Source organism: Megascapheus bottae, chromosome 8, assembly GCF_031878675.1.
Source record: "Megascapheus bottae isolate mThoBot1 chromosome 8, mThoBot2.hap1, whole genome shotgun sequence".
NCBI classification, from domain to species: Eukaryota; Metazoa; Chordata; class Mammalia; order Rodentia; family Geomyidae; genus Megascapheus; species Megascapheus bottae.
In genome coordinates, this window is record NC_143516.1 from 21915713 (window position 1) to 21941614 (window position 25902).

Here is a 25902-nt window from a genome sequence, read left to right on the forward strand (position 1 = left end):
CAAGGCCTTCACTCTATCACTTTAGCTACAGCTCCACTTCTGAGGGGTGTGTGTGTGTGTGTGTGTGTGTGTGTGTGTGTGTGTGTTACTGGACATTTCTTAAAGATTAAAGTCTTATCTGGTTTTTCCTGCGAGGGCTAGCTTCAAACCACAATCTTTATATCTCAGTATCCTGAGTACCTAGGATTATAGGTGTGAGCAAAACACATATTTTATATGTATCAGGAATTGAAAATATTCCCCAATCTTTTGGATCCTAAACAAATTCGAGTATACCTGATACAGTTCAACTTGAAACATCTATCACTTTCCTCAATAAGGTGACCACATTAGTTATCAAACAAGAAAGTATATTCTCTATAAATATAATATTGTATTATAAAATTGAATAAAACATTGATGATGGAATAAATGATGAAGGTTTGATACGTGATGTGTCAATAAAATATGATCTCTTTATATTTTCTGTAAACTAGTTGGTTCCTTAGAATTGTCATAAAACAGTAGCATCTGAATTTAACCTGGATAACCATCTAGAATGAAAGGATTGATGTGTGTAGGGTCACCCCAATGACATCTTTATTTCTATTCTGTAAATTTCCCTAGATGTACAATCTATACAAATATCCATCTAGTCAATTATCCATCAACAACATACATCTATGAATGTCTGCCAGATTAAAATTGTGATCATATGTGAATACAGATTTCTAAATGGGTTCTAACAACACTGAGTGTACAAGTACTTACTTGGAAGGGTACAGCTGTGGGGAATACTGGTGTGCTGACCTGGGGCTGTAACCACTACTTGTTATTACTGTAAGACACAATAAAACCAATGCACATAAAGTTGCTTCATGAAATCATCACACCACAGTGTTATATCACTCATGTTAATACATTTTTTTCTAAGAAATTTGTTGACCTCAAGCTCATTTTCTAAAAAACAAAAACAGCTGCTTAAAACACTTTCTCCAAATTAAACTCCTTCTAGTCTTTCAAGAGCATGAATGGACATTTCTCATATATCATTCTACCACTCATCCATTTTTGGAAGTTAGTAATAAGTTCATAGATGGACATGATATGAATACATATCTTTTGATTTAATATAACTAAATTTGTATGATGCAACTAAATGCATTGAAACGTGCAACATTACATCTTATGCATTCAATTTAATTGTAATATATTGTGTCTATATTTCTCATTAAAAATGAATATTAAGAAGAACATGCTAGGGATGGGATGTAGCTCAGTGGAAAAGCACTTGCCTAGCAAGGGCAACATCCTGCGTTTGATCCCCAATACCAAAATAGAAAAGACACAAATAAAAGAAAGAAAAAGAAAAACATGGTAGCTATTAAGAAAGCCAAGATTCATTTCCTAATTGAAAATGCCGTTGTTTCTATTTTCTTTCATATTTGCCATCAGGCAAATTAAAATACAGAGTCAAAAAATATTGTAGTGAAAACTGGAATATACATGGAAAAAGAACATACTAGCAGCTTTCTTGACAAGTATATTTTGATCAGGGATGATACTTTTTCTGAGAAGAACTTAAAAGTCAAAGTCAGTTTTTTTGTTTTAACATTTCACCCAAATACCTATCCCAAACTGGAATACATCCAAAATGATTGAAAGCTTTTTGTTCTTTTAAACATCTGCCTTGACAAAGACAAATGTATTGCAAATATATGGCCTCTAAAGTGTTAAGCAGGTCCCCTCAGAGCCAATCCATACTGGGCAAGCACACAGAGTGTCTTTATTAGGCCATCTGCTGTTCATTCACTTTTCAAAAAGATTAAAGTAGTACACAGTGCAGTGCTGGAATTAGTTTGGTCTAATCAATCAAAGTTATACTTCAAAGTACTCTGCCCTTTCTTGTTGTTCATAGTACTTCTGGAATGAAACTTTTAGAAATTGTAAAAAGTGACAAATAGGTTCAGGTTGTAACTATTTTATGAAACATGATATATTTCTATTTCTAAATGCCTTTGTGATCTATTGCTTCACAAACAGGCAGAATTTAATTTGTTCAAAATCTATATTGCCTATAAGCTGAGTATGGGAAACTTAGATTACATAGCCACAGTGGAATAAGTATATGTATAAAATTTTTTGAATCAATTCTGAACATCATGAAATATGAGTAGAGACATTATGTTCTAAACATTTTTAAGAATTAAAATTTAAGTAAGCTTGTTATGGATGGCTTGAAATAAATTAATTGATGAATCTTTAATTTTTGACTTAATTTCCTAAATACCTACAATGTAAATTTTAAATTTTTTGTAATCTTTAAATTTTTAAATCAATTTAATGAGAACAGACTTTGGATTTATACTTCAATAGACATGAAAATGTAATACGTAATAATGTTAAAACACAGGACACTCAGTCTAACTCAAGAATTCTCAGTAGTGAATATTTTCTTTAACAGAAATACAGTTCAAGGAGGCATAACTACAAGATATTTTGTCTTTGTAAAAGTAGTTTCATGTTGCTACAGTTAAAAACCTACATTAAATATACTAATTGGTTATTGTCAAAATTGAAAAACAGAAGAATTTTCAAAAAAAACAGGATATAAATAGAAACAAAAATTCCCTTGTAGCAGTTTTTATTAAATAAGATAAAACACAGAAGTCTGTACCTCAGTAGAAAACCAAGACATGAATACAATTTTGAATATATTGTATGTTTTTTTTTGACTTTTGAATGAATCTAGACACTCTTCAAGTAATGGACCCATAACAATACAAATGTTCAATTGATTGTTGACATATTCCTGCATGGTAATTTTCTAAATACAAGACAAAACTTCTGACTCAGAAAACTAAGATGGTGACAAGAAGAACAAATACTAGAGAGGTCATAATTCTTTACTAAAATGTATTATAATGCAAATTGCAGCTAAATCAAAGACAAAAAGATGGGTGGAATTCCCTGTACAAATTTGGAGGAATGTTCTTTATTGTCATTTAATTAACCATAAGGATTACCCAAACTCATTCTATGTTATCATTTCTGCATATAAAAGTAAGCAGAACTGATTTTCTTCAAATGAATTAGTCTGACATTTTATTTTTAAAAGCTTCAGTTATTGCTATTGTTAGTGAAAGCATGATGAAAAGGGTTTCTTATTAATATTATAATACTTTGGATCACTAATTCTCAAAATATTTCCTGCTAGCAAATATTTTGTGGAAATATTTAGGAAATATTACAACTGGGAGGATGTGCTACTGGTAGTCAAGGTGAATGAAGGATGATGTTGACCACCTTACAACGCAGGGGCAAGTTTCTTGAAAATACATTTTTCTTTAATTTTTTTAATGTTTCTGGAAGACTCCCTGCCTTAGATCCCCATCGGTTACCAGAGTTCAATATGGTGCTGGAAGTGTTTTATATAGCTCAGTACCGCTGGCAGTAATTAAGCACTAGAATTGTGGCTAGTACGTCTCTAAGGAAAAAATATTTATTTTTACCAAATTTTAATTAATTAAAAATTTTAAAAGTTACCTATAAGAATGCCTATTTTTTTGGACTGCATAGTTCCAAAATGTTCTTTTAAAAATCTAAGAAAGTCTCTGTAAATATATAAATGGTTTTTCCAATAAGATTGTGTGTCTTTTTTCCATTTGGTTATCAGTGGAGTACTACAGAAAAGACTCAGAGATTGATTATTGGTATGTAGTTCTAGATTGGTCTATATCACCTCCATGTATTGTCTTTTTTCCTCATTCTTTTTTTCTCTCTCTCTGGTAATCAAGTTTTGAACTCAATGCCACATGCTTACTAGACAAGCACTTTACCAGTTGAGCCACACTGGTTTATCATTCAGGTAAGATTTCTATTGTTTTGCTGGAGACTGGCTTCAGATTCCATTCTTCTTCCCTTTGCCTTCCATTTAGCTGGAATTACTGGCATTTGGCACCATACTTAGTTTGTTCCTTGAGACTGAGCATCCCTAATTTTGTCCAGGTTGGCCTTAAACCACGATCCTCTTCTACCTCCCAAGTTACTGACATTACAGATGTGAGCCCCTACATCTGTCTCAGCTGAGGTCTTGACTGTGTGGGCACACTGCCTTTGAGTTATCTTGCATGGCATTCTTGTTTGCAAAGTGAACCAGGAGGTTCAGAAAGTCCTTCTGGAACTGAACTTCTACAGCGTTGTCATTCAGCTTTTAATCAATGTGTAAACTCTTGAAGCAGGATGCCCAATACTTTATATAATACTTTACTTTTACAATACTTCATTATACCCAGTTCCTTAAAACTTACCCACATTTATTTACTTTGCAGACTGTTTGTAAGAGTTCTGATAAGCAAGTGAGCAGCACAGTAGAACAGAGCGTGGGATAGCTATTTGTTTCCTGGAGAGGCAGTTGAATTACTACAACATATGCAGACTAGACCATAGGGATCTTCATGTAACACTGGTGCATTACTACTGCTTATCTCTATATGAAATACTAACACTTATGTGAACAAGGGCAAGTACTTCCAGTAGGTGAAAACTGTAAACCTGGGTCAGCCGTGCTTCCAAAAAAGTAGCATATCTACTGTCATAACATGTTTAAGGGCAGACTGCAATTCTTTTTACATAGAACACTCCCATATGAAGTCATCATAGATGAGATCATAGATGACTAGAAATACAATATAGCAGAATCACAAGACCAAGACTGACTAAGCCAAACGAAGTAATCAAAATGAAGAAAAAGCAAACTTGTGCCCCTTTCTCCCAGCTGGGAGTTATCAGGTATTTTATATCCTACAAGGATTGATGTTTACAGACACTCTTTGAAGCAAGGCTGCTCTCAGAGGCTGATTTTAATGCAAGCAGCATGTGTTCTTCAAGCAGCCCATTAACCTTTAATACTTGTCACTCAGCTGCCATCAGGGAGGACTTTCTTAAACCAGAGAGGAAACAAGCTTATTTAGAAGGAATCAAATGGGATAGTTTTCCATCTAGAATGGGGGACAGAGAACGCAGTTTGAAATGTAATTTAAATGGGCAGTTGAAGGAATAGCGTCTGCAGTGATGACCCAGGTGGGGTACTGGTGGCTCATCCCTGTGGTCCTAGCTATTCAGGAGGCCAAGACCTAGGATCGTGGTTTAAAGCCAGCTTGGGCAGGGAAGGCCATGAGACTCTTATCTCCAATTAATCAGAGAAAAAGCCACAAGTGTAGCTGTGGCTCAAGTGGTAAAGTCCTAGTTTTGAACAAAAGGAGCTCAGGGACAGTGCCAGGCCTAGCGTTCAGGACCCAAGACTGGCAAAAATTAAATAAAAAATGACAAAGGAAGCCAGTTCTGCTTTTCTCTGCTGAGAAAGTCTAGAATTTGTTTCACTGTCAACCCTGTGGACTGATTAGAAATAGAATTTTTTAACAGTAGCAAACTTAGGACAATTTGTTTTCCCCGAGATTGTGTTAACTTTCTGAAATCAAAGTTCTGATAGCTCTGATCCATGTCTGGTTGTTTCTGAGAAGGATGATATGAGTGTAACGCCAATGTGCACATAATGATGTGAACGTAATGACACATGAGCTAAAGGCTTTACCTGACCCAGTAAAAGTGTCAAGCGCTCCATCTCCAGTCGTGGTTGAGGTTTCACTGCTGTTCAAGGGCTCTGTTTTGACTGCAAGAAGAGACACTACGTAGAAGAATAAGTATATGTGAGTTTTCACATCTACATTTACACCCAAGACCCTGACTGGTCTGCTAGTGGTTGTCTAGCTACCATGGGCATGCAAGAGAAAACTTGAGGGAAGTTTTGTTAAATGGGCATGCATTTTTGGAGGATTTGTCATAAAATCCTCTGGCTAACCTAATTCTCTGAGTCTGGCTTTTAAAGGCAGTCAGCCTTGACGAGTGAAAGAGCCATACATGTATTTGCATTTTTAACTCACTTAAGCACTCTGATGTAGTCAAAGACAGAAAAAGAGAAATCACCATCAGTTTTGAGCACATTTAAGTCAAATTGTAATAAAGATGCACTTATCTCTATTTTATGCTTCCAAAAGATTATTATTTTTTTAAAAATATAGAGGCATAAAAGCATTACCTTGGAAACCTGAGCTAGTCATGTGATCAGGAAAATTTAGTCATTCAGTAAATTCTCTGCTTTAGGAAAAATCAAGGCGCCTATGATTTTTATACTCATAAACCAATTCATTGATTGAAACCCCTTGATATAATTACTTAAAGATGATAAAGGATAAATTAAAACAGTACAGGCACACAAAAAAGGGAGAGAGGAGATGAAAGAAAAGGTTGAGTGTGATTGGCTACACTGACACTGACCATATTAAAATATTACAATGATTCCCCTTCCCCTGTACAACGTGTATAATATAAGCTAGTATAAAAATCTTTTTAAAGTGTTAGGAGCATAGCCTAGTGGTAGAGTGCTCATCTAGCATGCATGAAGTCCGGGTTTGATTCCTCAGTACCACATATACAGAAAAAGGCACAAGTGATGCTATGGCTCAAGTGGCAGAATGCTAGCCTTGAGCAAAAATTGTCCAAGCATAGTGTCCAGACCCTGAGTTCAAGCCCCAGGACTGACAAAAACAGATCTTTTAAAAAATGTTGGGCTTCAATCATCCAGAAACAAAGACATACTAAATCCACCAGCACAACAATGTTCATTGCAGCACTATTTACCATAGCAAGGATATGGAACCAACCTAGATGTCCCTCAGTTGATGAGTGGATCAACAAGATGTGGTGTTTGTACACAATGGAATTCTATGCTGCTGTCAGAAAGAATGACATTGCCCCATTTGTTAGGAAATGGAAAAACTTAGAAAAGATCATATTAAGTGAAGTAAGCCAGACTCAAAGGAACTTAGGCTCAATGGTTTCCCTCATTTGTCATAATCAGTAGAAACCTTGGGCTCTCCTAGCAGAGATTTGCAATAGAACAAAACCTTGATACAAAAGGCCATTTAGTAGGACGCTAATTGAAAGGATCTCTAGGAGATAGAAACATAAGCCATATAATGAGTGATTGTTCTTAAGGTACTATGTTATCTCTCATCTCTTTTGCTATCCCTTGGTTACCTCATATAGTTACAGTATCTCACTTTGTTACCTGATATATCGGATATATTTGTATTTGGTTATTTGAAATTGGATAGGGAACAGGGGAAAACAAGATGAGCGGTGGGGGTGGTGGGGAGGGAAATGGGGACCAAGACATGTGAAAGGGTATCAATGTATGGGAATTAATGCACCATCTATCTGGCAAATATCATGTAACCCTTCTATTAATTACAATAAAATATATGAAAAAAATAAATAAAATAAAATAAAGAAATGCAAATATATATATATATGAAAAAAATGTTGGGCTTTTATAGCCGCGTTAATTTTATTGGGATCAGCATACAGTAAGATATGAATTCTACATTTGTCTTCTTAAAGCATCTATAACGTATTATTTCTTCTTTTTTTTTCAATGCAAATTACAATGAGTCGTTTATTGACGAGCTTGAGCACGGGTCTCTGCACACTGATAGTCGAGTGCATATTATTTCTTCTTAAACGTAGTAAATCTTGACAAAAATCCTTACTTGGCAATGGAGTAGCCTGGCACTCATTATTGTCAATTAAATGAGATGGTGGGAGCAAGATAAAGCCTTTCCCCATTTGGTCACACCATATTTTCCCTTTTTTGACAAAGTTCTACCACATACGTCATGGCAGTTAGGGAAGAAACATTATTTTTTACTTAACACCTCTGGGTTTCCTGGTCACAAATGGAACAGTGCAGTTAAGTAACGTAGAAGCAAGCAAATCTATAAAGGAAAAAGCTGAGTACTAGCCAAGCATGAAAAACTATGACAAAAACATAGTGGGGTAAACACAGTCCTCATTGATCAAATGAGTCAGGAATGTTACTTTGTTAGCAAAACCGTGAAAGGCTTGGAGCACGTGCACTAGTGAGCAGAATTACCAAGACCCTCAGAAATATCTGGGTTAATTTCCTATCTACAATTTAATAATGATATGGTTTGTTGGAAGATCATAGGAGAACTATAAAGACTGGAGGGGAGTAAAAAATCTTGAATATATATCCTATTTTCAATAGCAACTATATTCTGAGTAGAGTCTCACTATTTGTATAATGATAATGAATGAGTGCTTACTATTTTTCAGTGGTAATTTTCAGTCACTCACATGATTACATTTTATAAATAAGTATATTTATCACCATGAAAACTATTTGTGAGTGCTGCTACATAGTATTTATTTAAAGATTACTATGTGTGTAGTTAGCTAATCCTTAAAACAATTTGGTGGCAATAAATCATTTTATTGGCTTTACACATAAGGCTCAGAGTATGTTGAAATTCCAATGCACATGGCAGGGCTGAGATCTGGACGTAGATCCTCAGCTTTAGTATTCATGATCTTTGTTCCCAAATAGGCTGCCTTCAAATATGAACATGGCTTATGGACTCACAGTGGCTTTTCATGAAGCTCCTTGGGAGGCATCAAAAAACAGTGAACTTGAATGTTGATAATACAAATGGCAAAAGTGACTGACACATTTTAGGCCATCTTTCTGTGCTATATAGGTATGATTCATTTATTCCACAAGGTAGTAGGTAATATTTTCAAGAAAGTGAAGGAGGCACAAAAGATGAAATCACTTGCCTATGCATGGCAAGTAAGAGCTAGAATCTGAGACCAGGCAACACATTTGCAGAAGGCAAGTTCTAGATTGTACTGTCTTCTAGACAGTACCAATTATTCAAAACTGCCATCCATCCGTACAGAGATAAGCCAGAAAATGATCTAGCTGGAGTCTTAGCTGCCTTCCACATAGCAGTGGCTACAGGGCTAGACACATATGGCACACAGCGTAGACTGGAGCTTTCAGCAAAAGTGAGACAAGAGACAGTAACTGACAACAACCAAACTCCAATTATAGTCATGTTTTTCTTTTTTCTAACTATACGTACATTACTATTTAAACCCGTTCACACCTGTAAACTACATCTGTAAAACATTTATTTTACTACTATTAACATATTTCATCTGTGAATTGAAGATGGAGCACACATTAACAGGGTTTGATAAAACTGGTCTAGAAGCAGGACATGAAGTTAGCTTTGCTGCTTTGAATTCTCTCTTTGGAACTTGATCTTTTTTTATTGGTCATTTGTGGGGTTTTAACTCTGTGCCTGGGTGCTGTCCCTGAGCTCTTGAGCCACAGCACCACTTCTAGTTTTCTGGTGTTAACTGGAGATAAGAGTGTCATGGACCTTTTGTGCCTAGGCTGGCTTTGAGCCACGATCCCAGCCTCTTCAGTAGATAGGATTATAGGCATGAGCCACTAGCTCCCCATCAGGGAAATTGATTTTAAAACTATAATACTGGTTTAAATTATGCTTCCTTCCATTTGAAAGTTTCAGGCAGTCAAAAGAAAGAAAAGATGAGGAGAAATAGATTTTAATTCCACTCATTATAGAATATGTATATATATATATATACATATATATGCAGTTTTGGGGGCTTGAGCTCAGTGCCTGAGTGTTGTCCCTGAGCTCTTTATGCTCAAGGCTAGCACTCTACCATTTTGAGCCACACTGCCACTTCCTGTTTCCTGGTGGTTAATTGGAGGTAAGGATCTATGGCTTTTACTACCCAGGATGGCTTTGAACTATGAACCTCATATCTCAGAGTTGGAATGTGGGTGTGAGCCACTGGCACACAGTTATAAAAATTTTAATGGTCTACATTTAGTCCAGAGAGATGTCAGATTTTCCATTCTACAGCTTTAAAAATATTTCATATCTGCAGAGTAAATCTGTATTGTGTATGATCTTTTTCAGAAGTTACGACTACTAAATCATTCTCTTCGTATCCCTTCTTTCATCTCTGCCTCTTCAGAGTTTTAGGTCCAACATTTTATTTTTTGGAGAAGTTTCATTTTAGTATCATAACTCAAAGCTCATGTTTATTTGTTGCAATTTCATGCCAAATCCTTGAAAGGTGACCCAAGTGATTCATAGTTTGCATTTTATTTTCAGAAATGTATGTTTGAACTGGTGACTGCATAGACTCCTTTCTTACCCATGATAACCACACATAATGACTTCTGGCAGCTTTGTTTGTTCAAAAAATATCTCAGGTAGAGTTACATTAGGAAGAGATGAAATTTAGAACACTGCCAGGAAGTAATAAGCATCACTGACTAGTTTTAAGTTTGAATACTCAGTACATTCATTCAGTTAGTTTTTTTTGTCAATCCTGGGTCTTGAATTCAGGGCCTGGGCACTGTCCTTGAACTTTCTCGAGGTTAGTACTCCACCACTTGAACCACAGCACCACTTCTGGCACACACTTTCTGTGTGTGTAGTATAGAGGAATGGAACCCAGGGCTTTGCGCCTACTAGGTAAGCACTCTAGCACTAAACCACATCCCTGGCCCTGACTCAGTACATTCTATGATTTCTGTTTGCAGAATCAATACTTTCATTTAAAAATGTATGACTGGCTAGAAGTCTCTTTTGTTCTGTACTATCCATAGCATACTATATTTTCCCAATAATTTAATAAAGCAATTTATGTCTTATTCTTTAAAAAATCCAAAATAGAGCCACACTAATAGCCACATGAATAACTAATATTCAGAAACAAGTGGTGTTGAAAACAAAGAACAATGGCAACTCGGGGGATATCCTGCTTCAGTGCCCTAGAAGATGATCACAGGAGGAAGGCCCAGGAAGGTAGGACATGCTTCCAGTGAGGAGTGTAAGAGCAGCAAGCCCAGAGAATGGAGTACAGGGCAGTCAGTGACCTGCTTGTCTGTGGTGAGGAACAAAGTCCATTATTGCCTGAGAATCCCAGAAGCCAGAGCTCTGCACCCGAGCCCAAGGCCATGGGGTTACTCAGTCCCTGGTGTTGTCTCCCTCTTGTGTATGTCTGACAAGACTTAAGGGTTAAGAGTCCAGGTTGGGCAGACAGCTGGGGTTTGTCAATTCCATCCTTCTTCAAGTTAGTTTGCTGCTGGTCCAAGTCTCAAAGCATTGCAAGTGTCAGGTAGACTGTGTCATTTCCTTCTCTCTCCTCTTTCAATGCAGAGTTCAGTGCTCAGTTTCCTGTACTCTCTGGTAGAGCCAGGGGACAGCTCTAAGTGTAGACACTTGCTGCACAAATTGGGGTGCTTCTGAGTGAGTGGGAATTTTCCAGCTCCCAGGCTACAAACCTCACTGAAACAAGCAGATTCTCCTGGAATACAAAGAAGGGAAGCTTCTAAAGCGAATACATCCCATAACCTACCTTGATTCCTCACTTAGCACTGGCCCAAAGAACAGGACTAGGAATAGTCCCAGAGGAGACAGAAAGGACCTGCTTCAATTCTTTGTCATTTTTCAAATATTTTTACTAGAATCTGTTATTGTTTTTAGCCTATTTCACTTTAGAGTTTATGCTTTAAGTTTTGTTCCTCTTCTTGTCTTTATCTAATTTTATTCATGTGCTGTTCTTTATTTTGTAAGCAGATTTTTAAATTAATTTTACTTTTCTTTCCTGTTCCTCACAGTCTTCTTGTTGCCTCATTTCCTTTTATTTTACTTAGATTTACTACTTCATTCTTTTTTCCTTCCTTTCATTCATTTGATATTAATTTTTATCTGTATTTTTAATGTCATAGTTTATTATACACTATTTTGCCATTATCTGTTCTATAGTAAACTAAGTAAACTTTGCTTGGGATTTTAATTCTATTTTTGTACTTGTTTTGTTATTATTATTGTTGTTATAGTAGAAGTTTCTCCTGCGGAATACTGAGAATTGAGTCCTTAAGAGATGACTGATGACTAGGAATATATCTTATAAAAGCAGAAGGGCTATCCATTCATAGAGATGGAAAAATTTGCAACTTAAATGCACAAGAAATATAAAAAATAAAGGCAACTTGACTCCACTGAAAGCTCAAAACTACCCGACAACTGAATCTAAACCCACTGAAATTGTTAAACTGTCAGAGAGAGAATTCAAATGTCTAGCTTTTAAAAATGATAGGAAAATTCAAAAAGGAATTGAAATAAACAGGCAAAGGCAATTCAAACTTAAATGACAACATCCTGGGTGAGAAATTAATCCAAAAGAGATTCTGAAAAGAAAATAGCACAGAAACAGAAAAGCAACCCTAAAATTCATATGAGAACGTAAGATTTCTTGATTACTTAAAGCAATCTAGAGCAAAAGGAACAATGATTACAAATTATAAAGTCATAGTAAGACAAACAGCATGGTACCAGCAAGGAAACAGACATATAGACCAATGGAATACAGCCCAGAAATAAACAAATACAGCTACATATATGTGATGCTCAAGAAGTTATCAAAAGTATTGGAGAAAGGATAGTGTTTTCAACTGATAGTACTAGAAAAATCAATCATCCGATATGTAGATGAGTGAAAATGGCTTCCTATCTCTCTCCATGTACAAAAAAAATCAATTCAAAATGTAGCAAGTACCTTAATGTAAGATCTCACACTCTGAATTTCTTAGAGGGTAATATAGGGAAAATAATTCAAGTTGTAGGCATAGACAATGACTTTCTGAATAGGACTTAAGTAGCTCAAAAATCAAAGGAATCACTGAGAAGTGAGATTACATCAAACTGAAATAATTTTTTTCACAGTAAAGAAAATAACTCCCAAATGGAAGAGACAGCATGCAGAATCAAAAAATGGCTTCCAGCTATTCATCTAGTAGGTAATAGTAGCTGGAATATAGACTGACCTAAAAATTGTTGGGCATGCACATGTGTAATTTCAGCATTCAAGTGGCGAAGACACAAAGATTTCAAGATGGCCATTCTATACTGTAAAGCATGTCCAAGGTCAGCCTAGGATGCATAGCAATAACTTGTCTAAAACAATTATAAAGCATAAATATTCCAATCAATAAATGGGCAGAAGAATTGGATATTTCATAAAAGAATTCCAAATGGCTGAGAAATACATGAAAAAATTGTTCATCTTTTTTGAATCAGGAAAGTATAAATCAAAATTTCATTTTACTGAGGTAAGAAGGGGTACCATCCAAGAAACCAGCAATAGCAAATACTGCTACAGAGGGTAAAGGGGAACCCTCTTTGTGTATAGGAATGTGGTCAGCCTAGCTGCTATGAAAATCATTATGGAGTTTCCTCACTAACTAAAAGTACACCTCCCATATAACCCAGCCTTGGACCCCTGGGACCCATGGGCATATACCCAAAAGAAGAAAAGGACACATACAATGATGATATTTGCACACTCATGTTTAGTTAGAGTAAGAGAGTTATAGAATGAGCCTAGATGCCATTCATGGAGAAGTGGCTAAAGAAAGTGTAGTACAGAGTTGTACTCAATCACGAAGAAGCATGAAATTATGTCAAGTGCAGGCAAATGGATGGAAATGTGGACCATCGTGTTAAGAAAAATAAGCCAGACTCAAAAATATTGAATTTTTCTCATATGTAACCCAGGTTTTGGAAATATCCATGGCAGTAGAATGGGGACTATTTGAGAAGAAGTGGGGAGAGGAAGCCAGAGAAGGCTGGGAAGGAATGAGTATGAACAAAATACATTGAAATTAATATAATGAAATCCTTCATCTCTACAGCAAATATGCACTAGTAAAAATAAAAATAATGGCCAGTGCCACTGGCTCATGACTGTAATCCTAGCTACTCAGGAGAGTCAGATCTGAGGATTGAGGTTTGAAGCCAGCCTGGGTAACACAGTCCCCATGAGATTCTCATCTCCAATTAACCAGTCAAAAATGGAAATGGCTCTGTGGTTCAAGTGGTAGAGTGCTAACCTTGAGCTCATGGACAGTGTTCAGGTCCTGAGTACAAGCCCCACAACTGACAAAAAAAAAATAATTAGTAGAAAGGAGTGCTTCTTGTTCACTGGTCATAGATTCACATTTAAATTGAAATGGAACAATGTCAATGACTTATTATAACTATGTGCTTAGAATGCTCACTTCTGGTAGACTCTAATCCTCAAATGGGTGGTCCTTGAGCAGTGTGATTGTTTGGTTTTGATAGCACATTAATGTCTGACATAGGAGAAAGTTTGTATATGAATGTATTTAATATGTGTAGATATTAAGAGATTTAATATTAATATTTTTAACATATTTTAATAGTACTAAGGTTTGAAAGCAGGGTGAGGCGCTTGCTTAGCAAGGGCTCTACCTCTGGAAGCCATGCCCCAGTTCTTTTTATTTTGATAATTTTTTTGGAAAACAGTCTCAAATTTGCTAGAATCTGGCCTTGGAACTTGATCCTCCCTTATAGGTAAAAAAATAGATACATACCTCCACGGCTGCCTTTTTAACTGAAATGGGGTCTTGCTAATGTTTTGCCAGTGCTGGCCTCCAATTCAATCCTCTTGATCTTTGCCTACTAACCAGCTAGGATTATAAGTGTATGCCACTATGTCTAACAATATGCATTTATACTTCCTTCATTTAGAGATGGGAGTCTTGAGTGCTATCCAGGCTGGCTTCAAACCCATGATCTTCCTATTATAGTCTTCTCAGTAGCTGGGGTTACAGTGCATATCACTGTGCCCAGTGAACAATGTATAGCTTTTGTTGTTGATCATTTTTAACATGATGAGATATTCATTATTTTATATGACTTCAGATGTTCTGTAACATTTATCAAAGTCTGCAAAAAATAAGTATTACTTTGCCATATTAAGTATTTAATGTAAATCATCGGTTATTTGGTAACTGACTTAATGCATGTTCATTAGCTCCAGGTGATCTTTTTGTAGGACTGCTGTTACTCATAATTAACTGTGGAACAATCTGATAAGTACTTAGGAAACTGGTATGTTGTACCTGTTGGTGTGAAATTGTTTTTTTTAGAAAAAGGTAAGCAAAAAATATTCCTGATGAAACCATTTTCAGGTTTGATTAAAGTTGGTAAGAAAACCACAACCGTATAAGAATCATGTTCACTTCTTATTTTTCTATCAGGTACCAAACACAGAAAAGAGGGGCCAACTGAGAAATAGCAGCAAGAGAAAGCAAACCAGAGGCCAATCCACACAACCAAACCATGCAGTGTACCATCGTTTCCCATACTTGTTGCGGAAGAGGGGGTGTTGCAACTCAGCAGCCAATCTGCTGTATTTAAAACAGTCATGTTGTCCCCTGAGAAGAGGAACAGTGTAAGAGTTCATTGTGTCAAGGCCTGCTGAGTGTTCATGAGTAGACTTCATTACTGGTTTCAGTTTCTAGACCTTACCAAAACTAGAACTTACTGTAGCTCTTCTACAGTTTAGTTTATCATGTACATATATATATATATATACATATATATGCATATATGATTCATGAACTTTGATGTTGTTTCCAGAGAGACTGGGATTTTCAATATTATTTGTACTCAATTCAAAAGTAAAATGTAAATTTTTTTGCTTTGGGAATCATGACTAAATTAATCTTACACATTTGCAATCCCATATTCATTAATTAGCTGAAATTATAGATGCATGTTTAGAGACAAAAAACCATTATAAACAAGAAGAATGTTAATCTACCAAGGGTTTGGTGTAAAAGATTATTAAATACAGGGTAAGTTGCAATGCGCATGACTTGACAAAGGGAATTACAGGTTGCACAGTTATATTGAATGGGAAGAGGTGTGTCAATTTTGTGGAAATTTATTTAAAACTGGAAAGAAAATATGATGTGGCAAATGATGACATTTGGCAATATAGATACTTTATAAAATAGAACAAATGTCATGTAAGTTTTTACTTTATAAGGTAGACGAGATCTACAAATTTTGAAAATAACAGTCAAAACTAATTATGTTTGTGTGTACCTATAATTGTCTCTTTCTAGATAAATAATATGATAAGAATTTGACCACATGCTTTGACAGACTGAATGCACTTTAGAAAAATAGCAAAGCAGAATAGCTGTAATTGTTGTTATATGTTGTAGTATAATTATAACCTAGTAAAATCTGAAAGTATCATATTTTAAATAATACTAGTCATTGTGCTATTGTTCTCTTTCAAAAGAAAATACAGCATATATAACTAATATTCCTAAAATCATTTGTAAAAAAACATTTTAATGAAAAAATTGGGCTGTAACATTTTACAACATAAAATAAACCACCAAAGTGGTATGTGTGTGTGTATGTATGTGCGCGTACAGTGTAAGGGTACAAATATTTGACTGCAATTTCTAAATTCTGCAGAATATGTTCAAGGATAAATGTAAAGAGAAAACTTTTGTGCCCTCAAATGTTTCTTAGGCCTTTCTACTTTCTACTAATGTTACTTGCTATCAACAAAGGAGACATATTTCAGGAGAACAGTAAAACAATTAATATACTAGCTATATATTTATCAGATGTAACATTGGTTATGACACTGATAATAAGATATCCATTTGAGGAGATTTCTAGCATATGAAGTGAGAGGAAACACTGAAATGTGATTGCGAGCCTTTTATGGAAGGCACTCTTACCTCCTGTCCCATTTGTAGTGACTGACGTGCTGCTGAGACCGGATTTATCCAGTTTAGAGCCACCAGGTGTGTCACTACTGCCAACAAGACTGTGAGGACTCGCTAGGTCCTGCATTTCCATAGACCTGTCAAAGGTAAGAAGCAATAGAGTAAATGATGAAATCTCAACAACGGCTTCTTAATGAATTAGATGTCTTACTTTCCTTGGCATATGTGTACCTCCACAATAAAAATAAGTAAAACAATAGCTTCATAGCTAGGTAGAAATGTCACTCATAAAATAGATGAATTAGAAAAGCTTCCACAGCACTTGAGATCTCATCATTTGTTTTTCTCAATTCTACAACTATACCATTAAAATAAGAGGAAAAAGAGACCCTTCCATTAACCTGGACACCCACAGTCCTAAATGGATAGGCTTTGCTACAAATGGAGAGGAAGGCTGCAAATGTTCAGCTCCTAGAACTTTTATTTCCTGTCACCAATGAGATGCACATCACTAGGCAGAATGAATCACTAGTTCAAAACCACAGCAAAACATCTAGCCAATTCTGCTGACCCAGGAGGCAAAAAAAAAAAGAGCCTATGACATGACTACTGCACCTGTGGAACTTCTGACATCTATTCAGGACCAGGAGAGTTTGAGATGGATGTGCCACAGCATATGCTAGGATTGAGACTCTAAAGGATGACTCTTTTGAAAAGTAAATGCAGGAAAAAAAGAATTGCTTAGTGGCTCAAGGAAGCCTCACAGCATTCATGAAAGAAAGAAAACATATGATGTAAACATCAGTTGAAGCCGGGCAAGGTGGCTCACACCTGTAGTCCTAGCTTCTCAGGAGGCTGAGATCTGTGGGCCAGGTTCAAATCTCCAATTAATCACTAGAAAAGGCGAAGTGGGGCTGTGGCTCCAGAGGTAGGGCAGTAGCTTGAGCTGAAGAGCTAAGGGACAGTGCCCAGGCCCAGAATTCAAAATCCCCATGACCCACAAAACCAAAAAATAAACAATAACAACAACAACAACAACAACTAACTAGTTGAGAACTTTTTGTCTACAATGACCTTAATAACAACAAAAAATACTACAGGAAAATTCCAAGTGAAAGAAAAACAATATCAGATAAAAACCTGCATCTACAAGTGACATAAATGTAAATATGTTGATAAATATCAAAGATTACCCTTTATTTTCCTCTTAATTCATAAGAGATGGCCTCTTGAAGCAAAAACCTGTGTTGTACAATTTGTGATATAACATAGAAGTATAGGACAATGCAAGTGATGGTAAAATGAAGTCATATTTTGAAAAGTTCTTTCCATGTTGCATTGGATATTATATTAAAGTTGTATAATAAGTAGCTTAGTGCGCAAAAACTAACTCCAACTATGAAATGTTCATGTGGAAAATAAAAAAGAGGTATCACTAAAAAATAATCAAAATAAAACACAAAACATATCAAAAGGAATCAGGACTAGAGCAATAAAAAAGATGAGGAAAATGGAAAATACAAAATAGTAGTTTCACTCACTGGAAATTACACTACCAAGGGACTAAACACTTCACTGAAAGCTAATCATAGACAACCAAGGCTTGGCTATGCAGGATCTATTCAAAAGTATTTGAAATAAGCCAGGCACTGGTTACTCACCTCGGGAACCTCCACGACTAAAGAGGCTGAAATCTGAAAATCACAGTTTGAAGCTAACCTAGACAACAGAGTCCATGAGACTCATCTCCAATTAATTCCAGAAAAAGCCAGAAGTGGCACTGTGGCTCAAGTGGTAGAGCAGTAGCCTTGAGCAAAAGGAGCTCAGGGGCAAAACCCAGGCGGAGTTTAAGCCCCAGTATCAGAAAAAGAAAAGAAAAAACTACTTGAAATACAAGAAAACTGTGCTCAGGGCACAGCACAAATATCTAGCTATAGGACTGTACGACTCATTTTTATAACTGTTAGGGCTGATACCAATTTGCAACTCGGGACTGAACTGATTTCAAAGACTCACCTTCAACTAAAAGAGTCACTGTATCCAAGACCACATTCTTTTGGGAGCAGCCTTTATCTATTGTGCAGTCAGTAAGGCTATGAACACTATGCCTTCTTGCCTCAGCACCACTTCTGGCTTTTTCTATGTGATACGGAGGAATCAAACCTGGGTCTTCATGCATGCTAGGCAAACACTCAACTACTAGGCCAAGCTTCCTGGCCCCATATTAATTAATTAATTTATTTATTTATTTTTTGCCAGTCCTAGGCATGAGCTCAGGGCCCGAGCATTGTTCTTGGACTTTCTCAAGGCTAAGAGCTCTACCACTTGAGCCTCAGCACCATTTCTGGCTTTTTTCTATGAATGTGGTACCCAGGAATCGAACTAGGGACTTTGTGCATGCTAGGCAAGCACTCTACCACTAGGCCAAACTACCGGCCTCATATTACTTTTTGAAAAGATGGAAATGTATGACTAAATGTCATATGTATTACCAAGCATGTTTTATCTTGGAGTGCATTGTTTGTTTACCATTTCAAAATCAAAATAATTTCAAATATCAACAGAATATCATTTCTATGGATACAAAAATACAAGATTATGTATCATGGCATAAATTCTTAGCCACCTAGAAAAATAAGAATTTTTTCCATTATCTGATAAAAATTGTTCTTGAAAAATCTGCAGTCTTTAAAAACCATGTTTAGTGAGGAAATATTAAATTCTTTCTGAGTAAAGCCAAAGATGTCTGCTTTTAACTCTTCATAAAATGTTGGACTGAACCCAAATAATTTTATTTATGTAGAAGTGTATAAATATATGATGTAAAATGTGGATTTAAATATAATGCTTAGTGGATTTTAAACCTTTAAAATGCTAAAATGGAATATAGACTTTCTAACAATGACCTCCAAATATAGAATTCCAATTGTATAGAATTGTTTTCAAAATAGTATGCTCTCAGTATTCTAAGAAGAAACAAAGTTCAGTTTTTCTCATAAAATAGAAAGTTGTACACATGTGTATTTACATGTTTTACTGGACAAGCATAGATTTTTTTGGACACAGGGCTTTATTGTTTTGTTGTTCAACACTGGAAATAAAATTAAAATATCACAACTAAAAAAAATGTTGGACTGACAATCCCAGATCATGAGAAAAATAATTATAAAAGACTAATAAAAGAGGCAAAATTTGCCAGGTACTATTCCTAACTATTCTAGAGGCTGAAATGTGAAGGTTTTGGGTCAAAGTCAACCTGGGAAGGAAACTCTGTGAGATACTTATATCCAATTAATGACCAGAAAGCCAGAAGTGGAATTGTGGGTAAAAATGGTAAATCACTAGCCTTTAGCACAAAAGCTCAAGGCCCTGAGTTCAAGACCCACAACTGAAAAAAAAATTAGAGGTGAAATTTAAGAGTCAAGAAATATCTTTAATTCATATGTGACATAATTGCTTTTGCAGAAAACTGAGAAATCTTAAGATTAGTTAGTAAATTTGCTAGTTTAATGTGCAAGGTGTTTATCAATACTGAGCAAACCATGAACTAAAAACATCTCAAACTTCAGTGAATCCAATTCAAATACGGAAATATCAAAACTGTGGTTGTTGATGGAGCTAGATTGAAGGATTGCTTCATTCAGGGTCTAGCTCCTGTTCCACTGAACTCTATTTAGGTTGCAGACCTTTTCCTTAATTTCTTCCTTCAAAAGAAAGGACCTGCACTTAGGGTGATAAACAAAAAAAGAGATAAAACATTCAGTGGTGATGGGAGTTTGCCCTAGTGGTAGAGTGCTCGCCAAGCATGCATGAAGGCCTGGGTTTGATTCCTCGGTGCTACATACATAGAAAAAAGCCAAAAGTGGTGCAGTGGCTCAAGTGGTAGAGCTCTAGCCTTGAGAAAGCCCAAGGACAGTTCAAGCCTGAGTTCAAGCCACAGGATGGGCAAACAAAAAAAAATTAAAAAATGCTCAATGTACTCTGAATAGTCTGAGACATCAAAAATGAACATGTGTGACTCCTAGTAGAGAGAAAGCACAGCAAAAAGCAAACTTGTATGTGATTCAGGTTTCTGGATTAGCAGACAGGACGTGGACAAGGGACCATGAAGGCAATATTCTGAAGATTTTGCCAGTGTTGTCACTGTCCATAAAACTCCCCTGGGAGAGGAAGAGCTGAAATAATCTCCCTGCACTCTGCTTCCTATGTCTTTTACTCTTACAGATTTCAGTCTGCATGATTTGACTCTAATAAGCCATCATCACAAGGGCAAACTAGTCTGAGTTTTGTTAGTAGGTTTAGACAATAACTAAATCTAAGGGTGGTCTTTGGGAAGTCCCATGATAGCTCTGCAAATTTTCACTAACGTCATTAACCAAAACTTAGCATAAAACATGTGAATTTCAGACTGAAGAAGTGAAGTACCAACTGAGGATATCAGACAGAAAGCCATGTGGACATAAAGGGTGAGGAAAAGTTTTCTGAAATCCTTAGCTAAGTTTTTGATAGATTCAAATAAAGGATCCTGAGGGAGACATCTGTTCAGTGGTATCAGTGAAGCTGCTGCAAACAGTGTCAGGGCTTGAAGCCAATTTGGACCACAAGCCAGATGAGTAAGCCAGGAAAATCAGTCAGGAATGAAAGAACAGAGCCATAGAGGAAGACAGAGGGAAGAGAAAATGGTTCTTCTTCAACACAGACAAAAGCTGCCAACAAACAAACAGCTTTGGCATGTTCCATTTCAGTCCACTGGAAGTTCACGGGCAATCACAGGGATCTGTACAATTTAGTCTGCTTTGCTTAAATTTGTTTTTGTGAGTTGACATTTCTTACATGTAAAAGTCTTTGTCACTGTACTACTTTCCTGGGAGAAAAACAAGCTGAGATCAGCTTCTAGGTTCTGCTTCATATATTTTTTACTTTTGTGATTTTAATTTGTATTCTTTGACTCCAATAAACCATCAGCAAGAGCTAAGCTATCCTGTTTTGTGAGTGATTCAGTGATTCACTAACCCAAATCGTGAGTGAACACATGCATTATTACTATCAGGAATCAAGAATTGATTCTTTACTTGCAGTTTGTGATCAATTTAATTATGATTTCATGTTTTTTTAACCTAACATAGAGAGAGATAAATACAGATACAGATATAGATATATCAAGAAATGATATTTGTGTCCACTCTTTTGTGTAGTTTGTGATCAATTTAACTGTGAAAATTCATATTGCTTAAAACCAAACAAATATATCTAGAGAGAAAGAGAGAGATACAAATACAGACAGAGATACAAATATAAATATAAATGAATTTAAGGTTCAACATCAGAAAATGATAAGTGTGTGTGAATACTGGGCACACATTGGAGGATATAACCTATGCCTGGTATCTCATACATATTGTTTCCTGTAATGTTTAAAATAACACACTGTTACATCCAGTACTTTCCACCTTTTCTAGATGCAGAATGAGGACTGAAAGGGAACATAAGGCATGTCCAAGAACCCACAGGGCAAAGAAACAGAACAAGAACTTAACAATATTTCTCTGAGGCCAGAACTTAGAGTTTTCCTATCACATGCATTTCTCCTGTTCTTAAATAATTTTCATTCTTCCCCACTATGAAGATATAATCAGAAGTGTGCATTGCCACAATAAAAACATTTTAAAGAATTTTCAAAAAATTAAACTTTAAGCATGAGAAGGGGTATCAATGTGGTAATGTACCTACTACCTGACAAATGTAACAATAAAATAAAAAATTAAGTTTATAAGAACATCTATCCTAGCAATATCAGCACTGCTTGTTATCATATTTCAAGGTGGGTCTCTTTTCCTAATATCACAACCTTTCTTAAAATATAATTTTATTTTTATTAATGAGCTATACAAAGGAGTTTCACTTCTATAAATCAGGTAATGAGTACAATTCAACCTTTTTTTGGTTGGCCCAACCTCTCACAGGGCCACACAACTTCTAGCATCTATCTGGACAATATTTTAAAAATGAATTAATCCACAAACCTTATTCTCACTATAAAAAGATTTGTAAGACACAAATCTTTTATTGACTGTTTTCTGTTTTTCTGCCTAGATGGAATTTATTTCTAATATTGGAAAATATATCCAAACTTAAGGAAGAGCAACTGGCCAGCCTTACATTTATGGACTTCAGAATCCACTCCAACTCAGAAAAAAACCTGATTCATTCTGCATAGCTCCTGGTAATGAGTCATGGCTGTGTTTATTTATAGGCTGCCTCCCTCAGTTGTTCTTGACCCAAGGAATTCAAAAGCATCCTAGACTTTCCAAGACACTCTCATGCCAGCTTTTTCTCTTTGCATAAAATGCACAGTGTGGAGGTATGGCTCTACTTTTCATACTCTCAGAGACCATCTCACTGATACATTCCCATCTGCCATTAGAATGTACACCAAGACAAGACATCTGGCATTCACTCTGTTCACGATTTCTTTTTCTCTGCAATATTATCCTCCTACCCAAAAAGAGCTTCTCATGTAACTAGAATGTAAGGGTTCAATAGAACAGGAATTACTTTCTATTCTGTTCATTATCTTCTTCCTTAATAATGGCACAACATTTTCAGGGATGCTTAGTACTTAATATGAAAATAGGCCTTCTATATATTACCCCAACAATAAAAAAAAGAAAATAGGCATAAAAAGTGTAGATGAAGTCGTTTGAGTTACTTGGGGTCAAATGCAGTCTAGTCTAAGCAAACATTGCTGGAGCATCTAGGCTTGTAAGCAGATCTTCCAAGAGCTTTTCAAGAGAATGTAAGTAACTGAAGGAGACGGGGATTCGTTCTGTGACGCATATGTGTGTGAGCTTTTCACCCTACACATATCTGAGTTCTTACATATAAGTGTGCATGTGTGTGTGTGAGAGAGAGAGAGACAGAAACAGAGACAGAGACAGAGAGACAGACAGACAGAGACAGAGACAGAGATAGAGATAGAGACAGAGACAAAGAGAAACAGAGAGAGATGGAAACAGAGAGACTCTTCATGGATATGAAATGAAATTATAGAAATAAAAAATGTTATATCTGTTGTTTGGAAGCTTAATTGTATAAAATCTGTTTCATGCAAATTTCCATGAGAGTTAAGTGTTTATGCTACAGAATATATGTTATCATATTGGTTTTACAGGAATTATTAAAAGAGAATGGTTCCACTTTGAAATTATTACCATTAGGTAAATGTGCCTATGGTGGGATTCAAGTTCTGTTTTCAACAGTTAGTCTAGAAAAGTGTGCATAGAAAAACAGGATTCAAATACCTGAATAAATAAATAAATATTCACTCATAGGGAAGAGTAATTATGCAGAATTTGATATATGACAACAGTATTACATACATGGGAAAATGTAACACTTAAGTAGAACTATTCTAGTCTTGAAGTTACTAATAAAAGAATGACAAAGTTATTTATTGGATACTCAAAGCAATACCTAAAACATGAATTTTATACTAAAAGGAAAGAAGGATAAAATAAAATGCTAAATCTATACCTAAAGTACCATATACAATCATATATCTATAATCTTTCACTGCAGTAGTGACAAGCTCATCTTTCATTATTCAATGTCTATTTGCTTAATTGTTCAACTTAAATGTGCACTGTTGTTATTTTCACAATTGGAAAAGAATTCCCTTGAAGAATTACTTATGAATCACAATGAATTGCTTATTTAAAGAAAAAGAAAGAAAGAAAGAAAGAAAAAATGTTTAAAAACCAAATAGCTTAGACAACTTAAACTAAATGAAAACACTAGGACATGCCACCACTGAAAACCATTTTCTAGTTACAGTGAAGACCGTAAGGAACCTTGGGCTCCATGCCATTTTATCTTACATGAATACTCTTGAGACTGGGATCCAAGAACCCTTATTATGTCTGCAGCTCTGAGCCAGGTCCTTCCTGCAGGCTGGGAGAGGGGGCTTCTCCCTGCTGCTTGTGGCCTGTGTCACAGATCGAGGACAGGCAGTCTTCATAGAAGACCCTCACCAACACACTTCTAGACACAGTCAGAACTGGGGTCAGCCATGGGAGACAAGAAACTATTTGAGGAAGAAGAACCTTAGCAATAATGGCCAGGGAAGTAGGCTATGAAAAAGCAGACTTCTTATAATTTACCAGAATCCAAATGACTGTCTGAGGTCAGCATGAATGCTTGCAGTGCAAATGACCCATCTGCCAGGGTGACCTCAAGCTCTGGAGCAACAGCAAATAAAACCATGAACACACTGTTCTTTGGACACTTTTACAATCCTTCCTTTCCAGGGTTTACAGCTCTTGACCTGAGCCTGAAGCTTTGGCCCTTTTTGTGCAGCAACTCCAACAAATTATTCAGATAAAACAGATCTGTTCCTTCCATTCCCAAGAAATATGAGTAAACATCTCGACAGCAGTAGCATTTCTCTAAGTTTTCAAAGGCCTCCTTTTATTGAAAAACAAAGACATAAACAAAAATCTACCCATTCCTCCAAGCAATTTTGAATGGTACAAGAAGCAAGCTTCGGTCAGATCAGTTACAAACCAAAGTTAATGAAGTAAGAAATCATTTTCCTGTAGCAAGAAGTAGGGTAAAGCCATCAGGCCACATCAAAATATTTAATACCATAAATGACACTGAGAAACACCCTAGTCATTCTTCTAAGAAGAAAAAATAACTGTATTAATAAAATAACTACATTGTACAGAATGAAGAAATGAGGATTTTTGGTATTAGAAAGTTGAACTACTGAGAACAAAACATTGACATAATATACAAATGAGATGGCAGCCACTAAATTCATTGAACACCAGTCTCTTAAGTGTCATTAGATGAACTTAAATGCATAATAACATATCAACACAACATGCTGGAGGCTAAGTGCAATTTTAAAATTTTGTGCTGGCAACACAGATCTGTACTTTAAAGGTCACCGCTAATATTTACTAATTATGGTAGCTTGGGACCTTACTATTTGGAGTTACTATTCAGATCTTAAAAATTGGAGTTACTAGAATTTATCAAAGGGCTACTAGGAGCTTCAGATAAGATGACACACATGAAGTGGACAGAGTTTGGTATAAGGCACACACAAATTTTAGCTAAGTGGCATAACTGTTTTTATAATGTCAAGCACAAATGCATGCTTAACCTTTTGGATGACTCATCAATCAAATAATTTTTCATTAGACAACTCATTTCATTTTCTAATAACTCATACTTTCATAGTTTGCTATCCATATTTTTCCTAAAATTTAGAAAAGACATTCCTCAATGTGGGTCAAATACAAGTATTCCTTTACTTGAGTAGCCTTCTCAACATCAGGCCAGGCTTCTCCTGTTATCTCAAGGTCCTTAAGCTACTGAAAGAT

General features: G+C 35.9%; 1 protein-coding gene across 1 annotated transcript in view; it reads right to left on the bottom strand.

Moving 5' to 3' along the window:
- The window catches only part of Eya4 (EYA transcriptional coactivator and phosphatase 4), a 216727-nt gene that overhangs the window by 48961 nt on the left and 141864 nt on the right, over positions 1-25902 (bottom strand). The window contains exons 4-6 of the mRNA XM_090337647.1: positions 16526-16650; positions 5573-5665; positions 751-817 (exon numbers count right to left, since the gene is read on the bottom strand). Coding sequence (XP_090193773.1) covers positions 751-817; positions 5573-5665; positions 16526-16650 — 285 coding nt within the window. The remainder of the gene's footprint in view (positions 1-750; positions 818-5572; positions 5666-16525; positions 16651-25902) is intronic.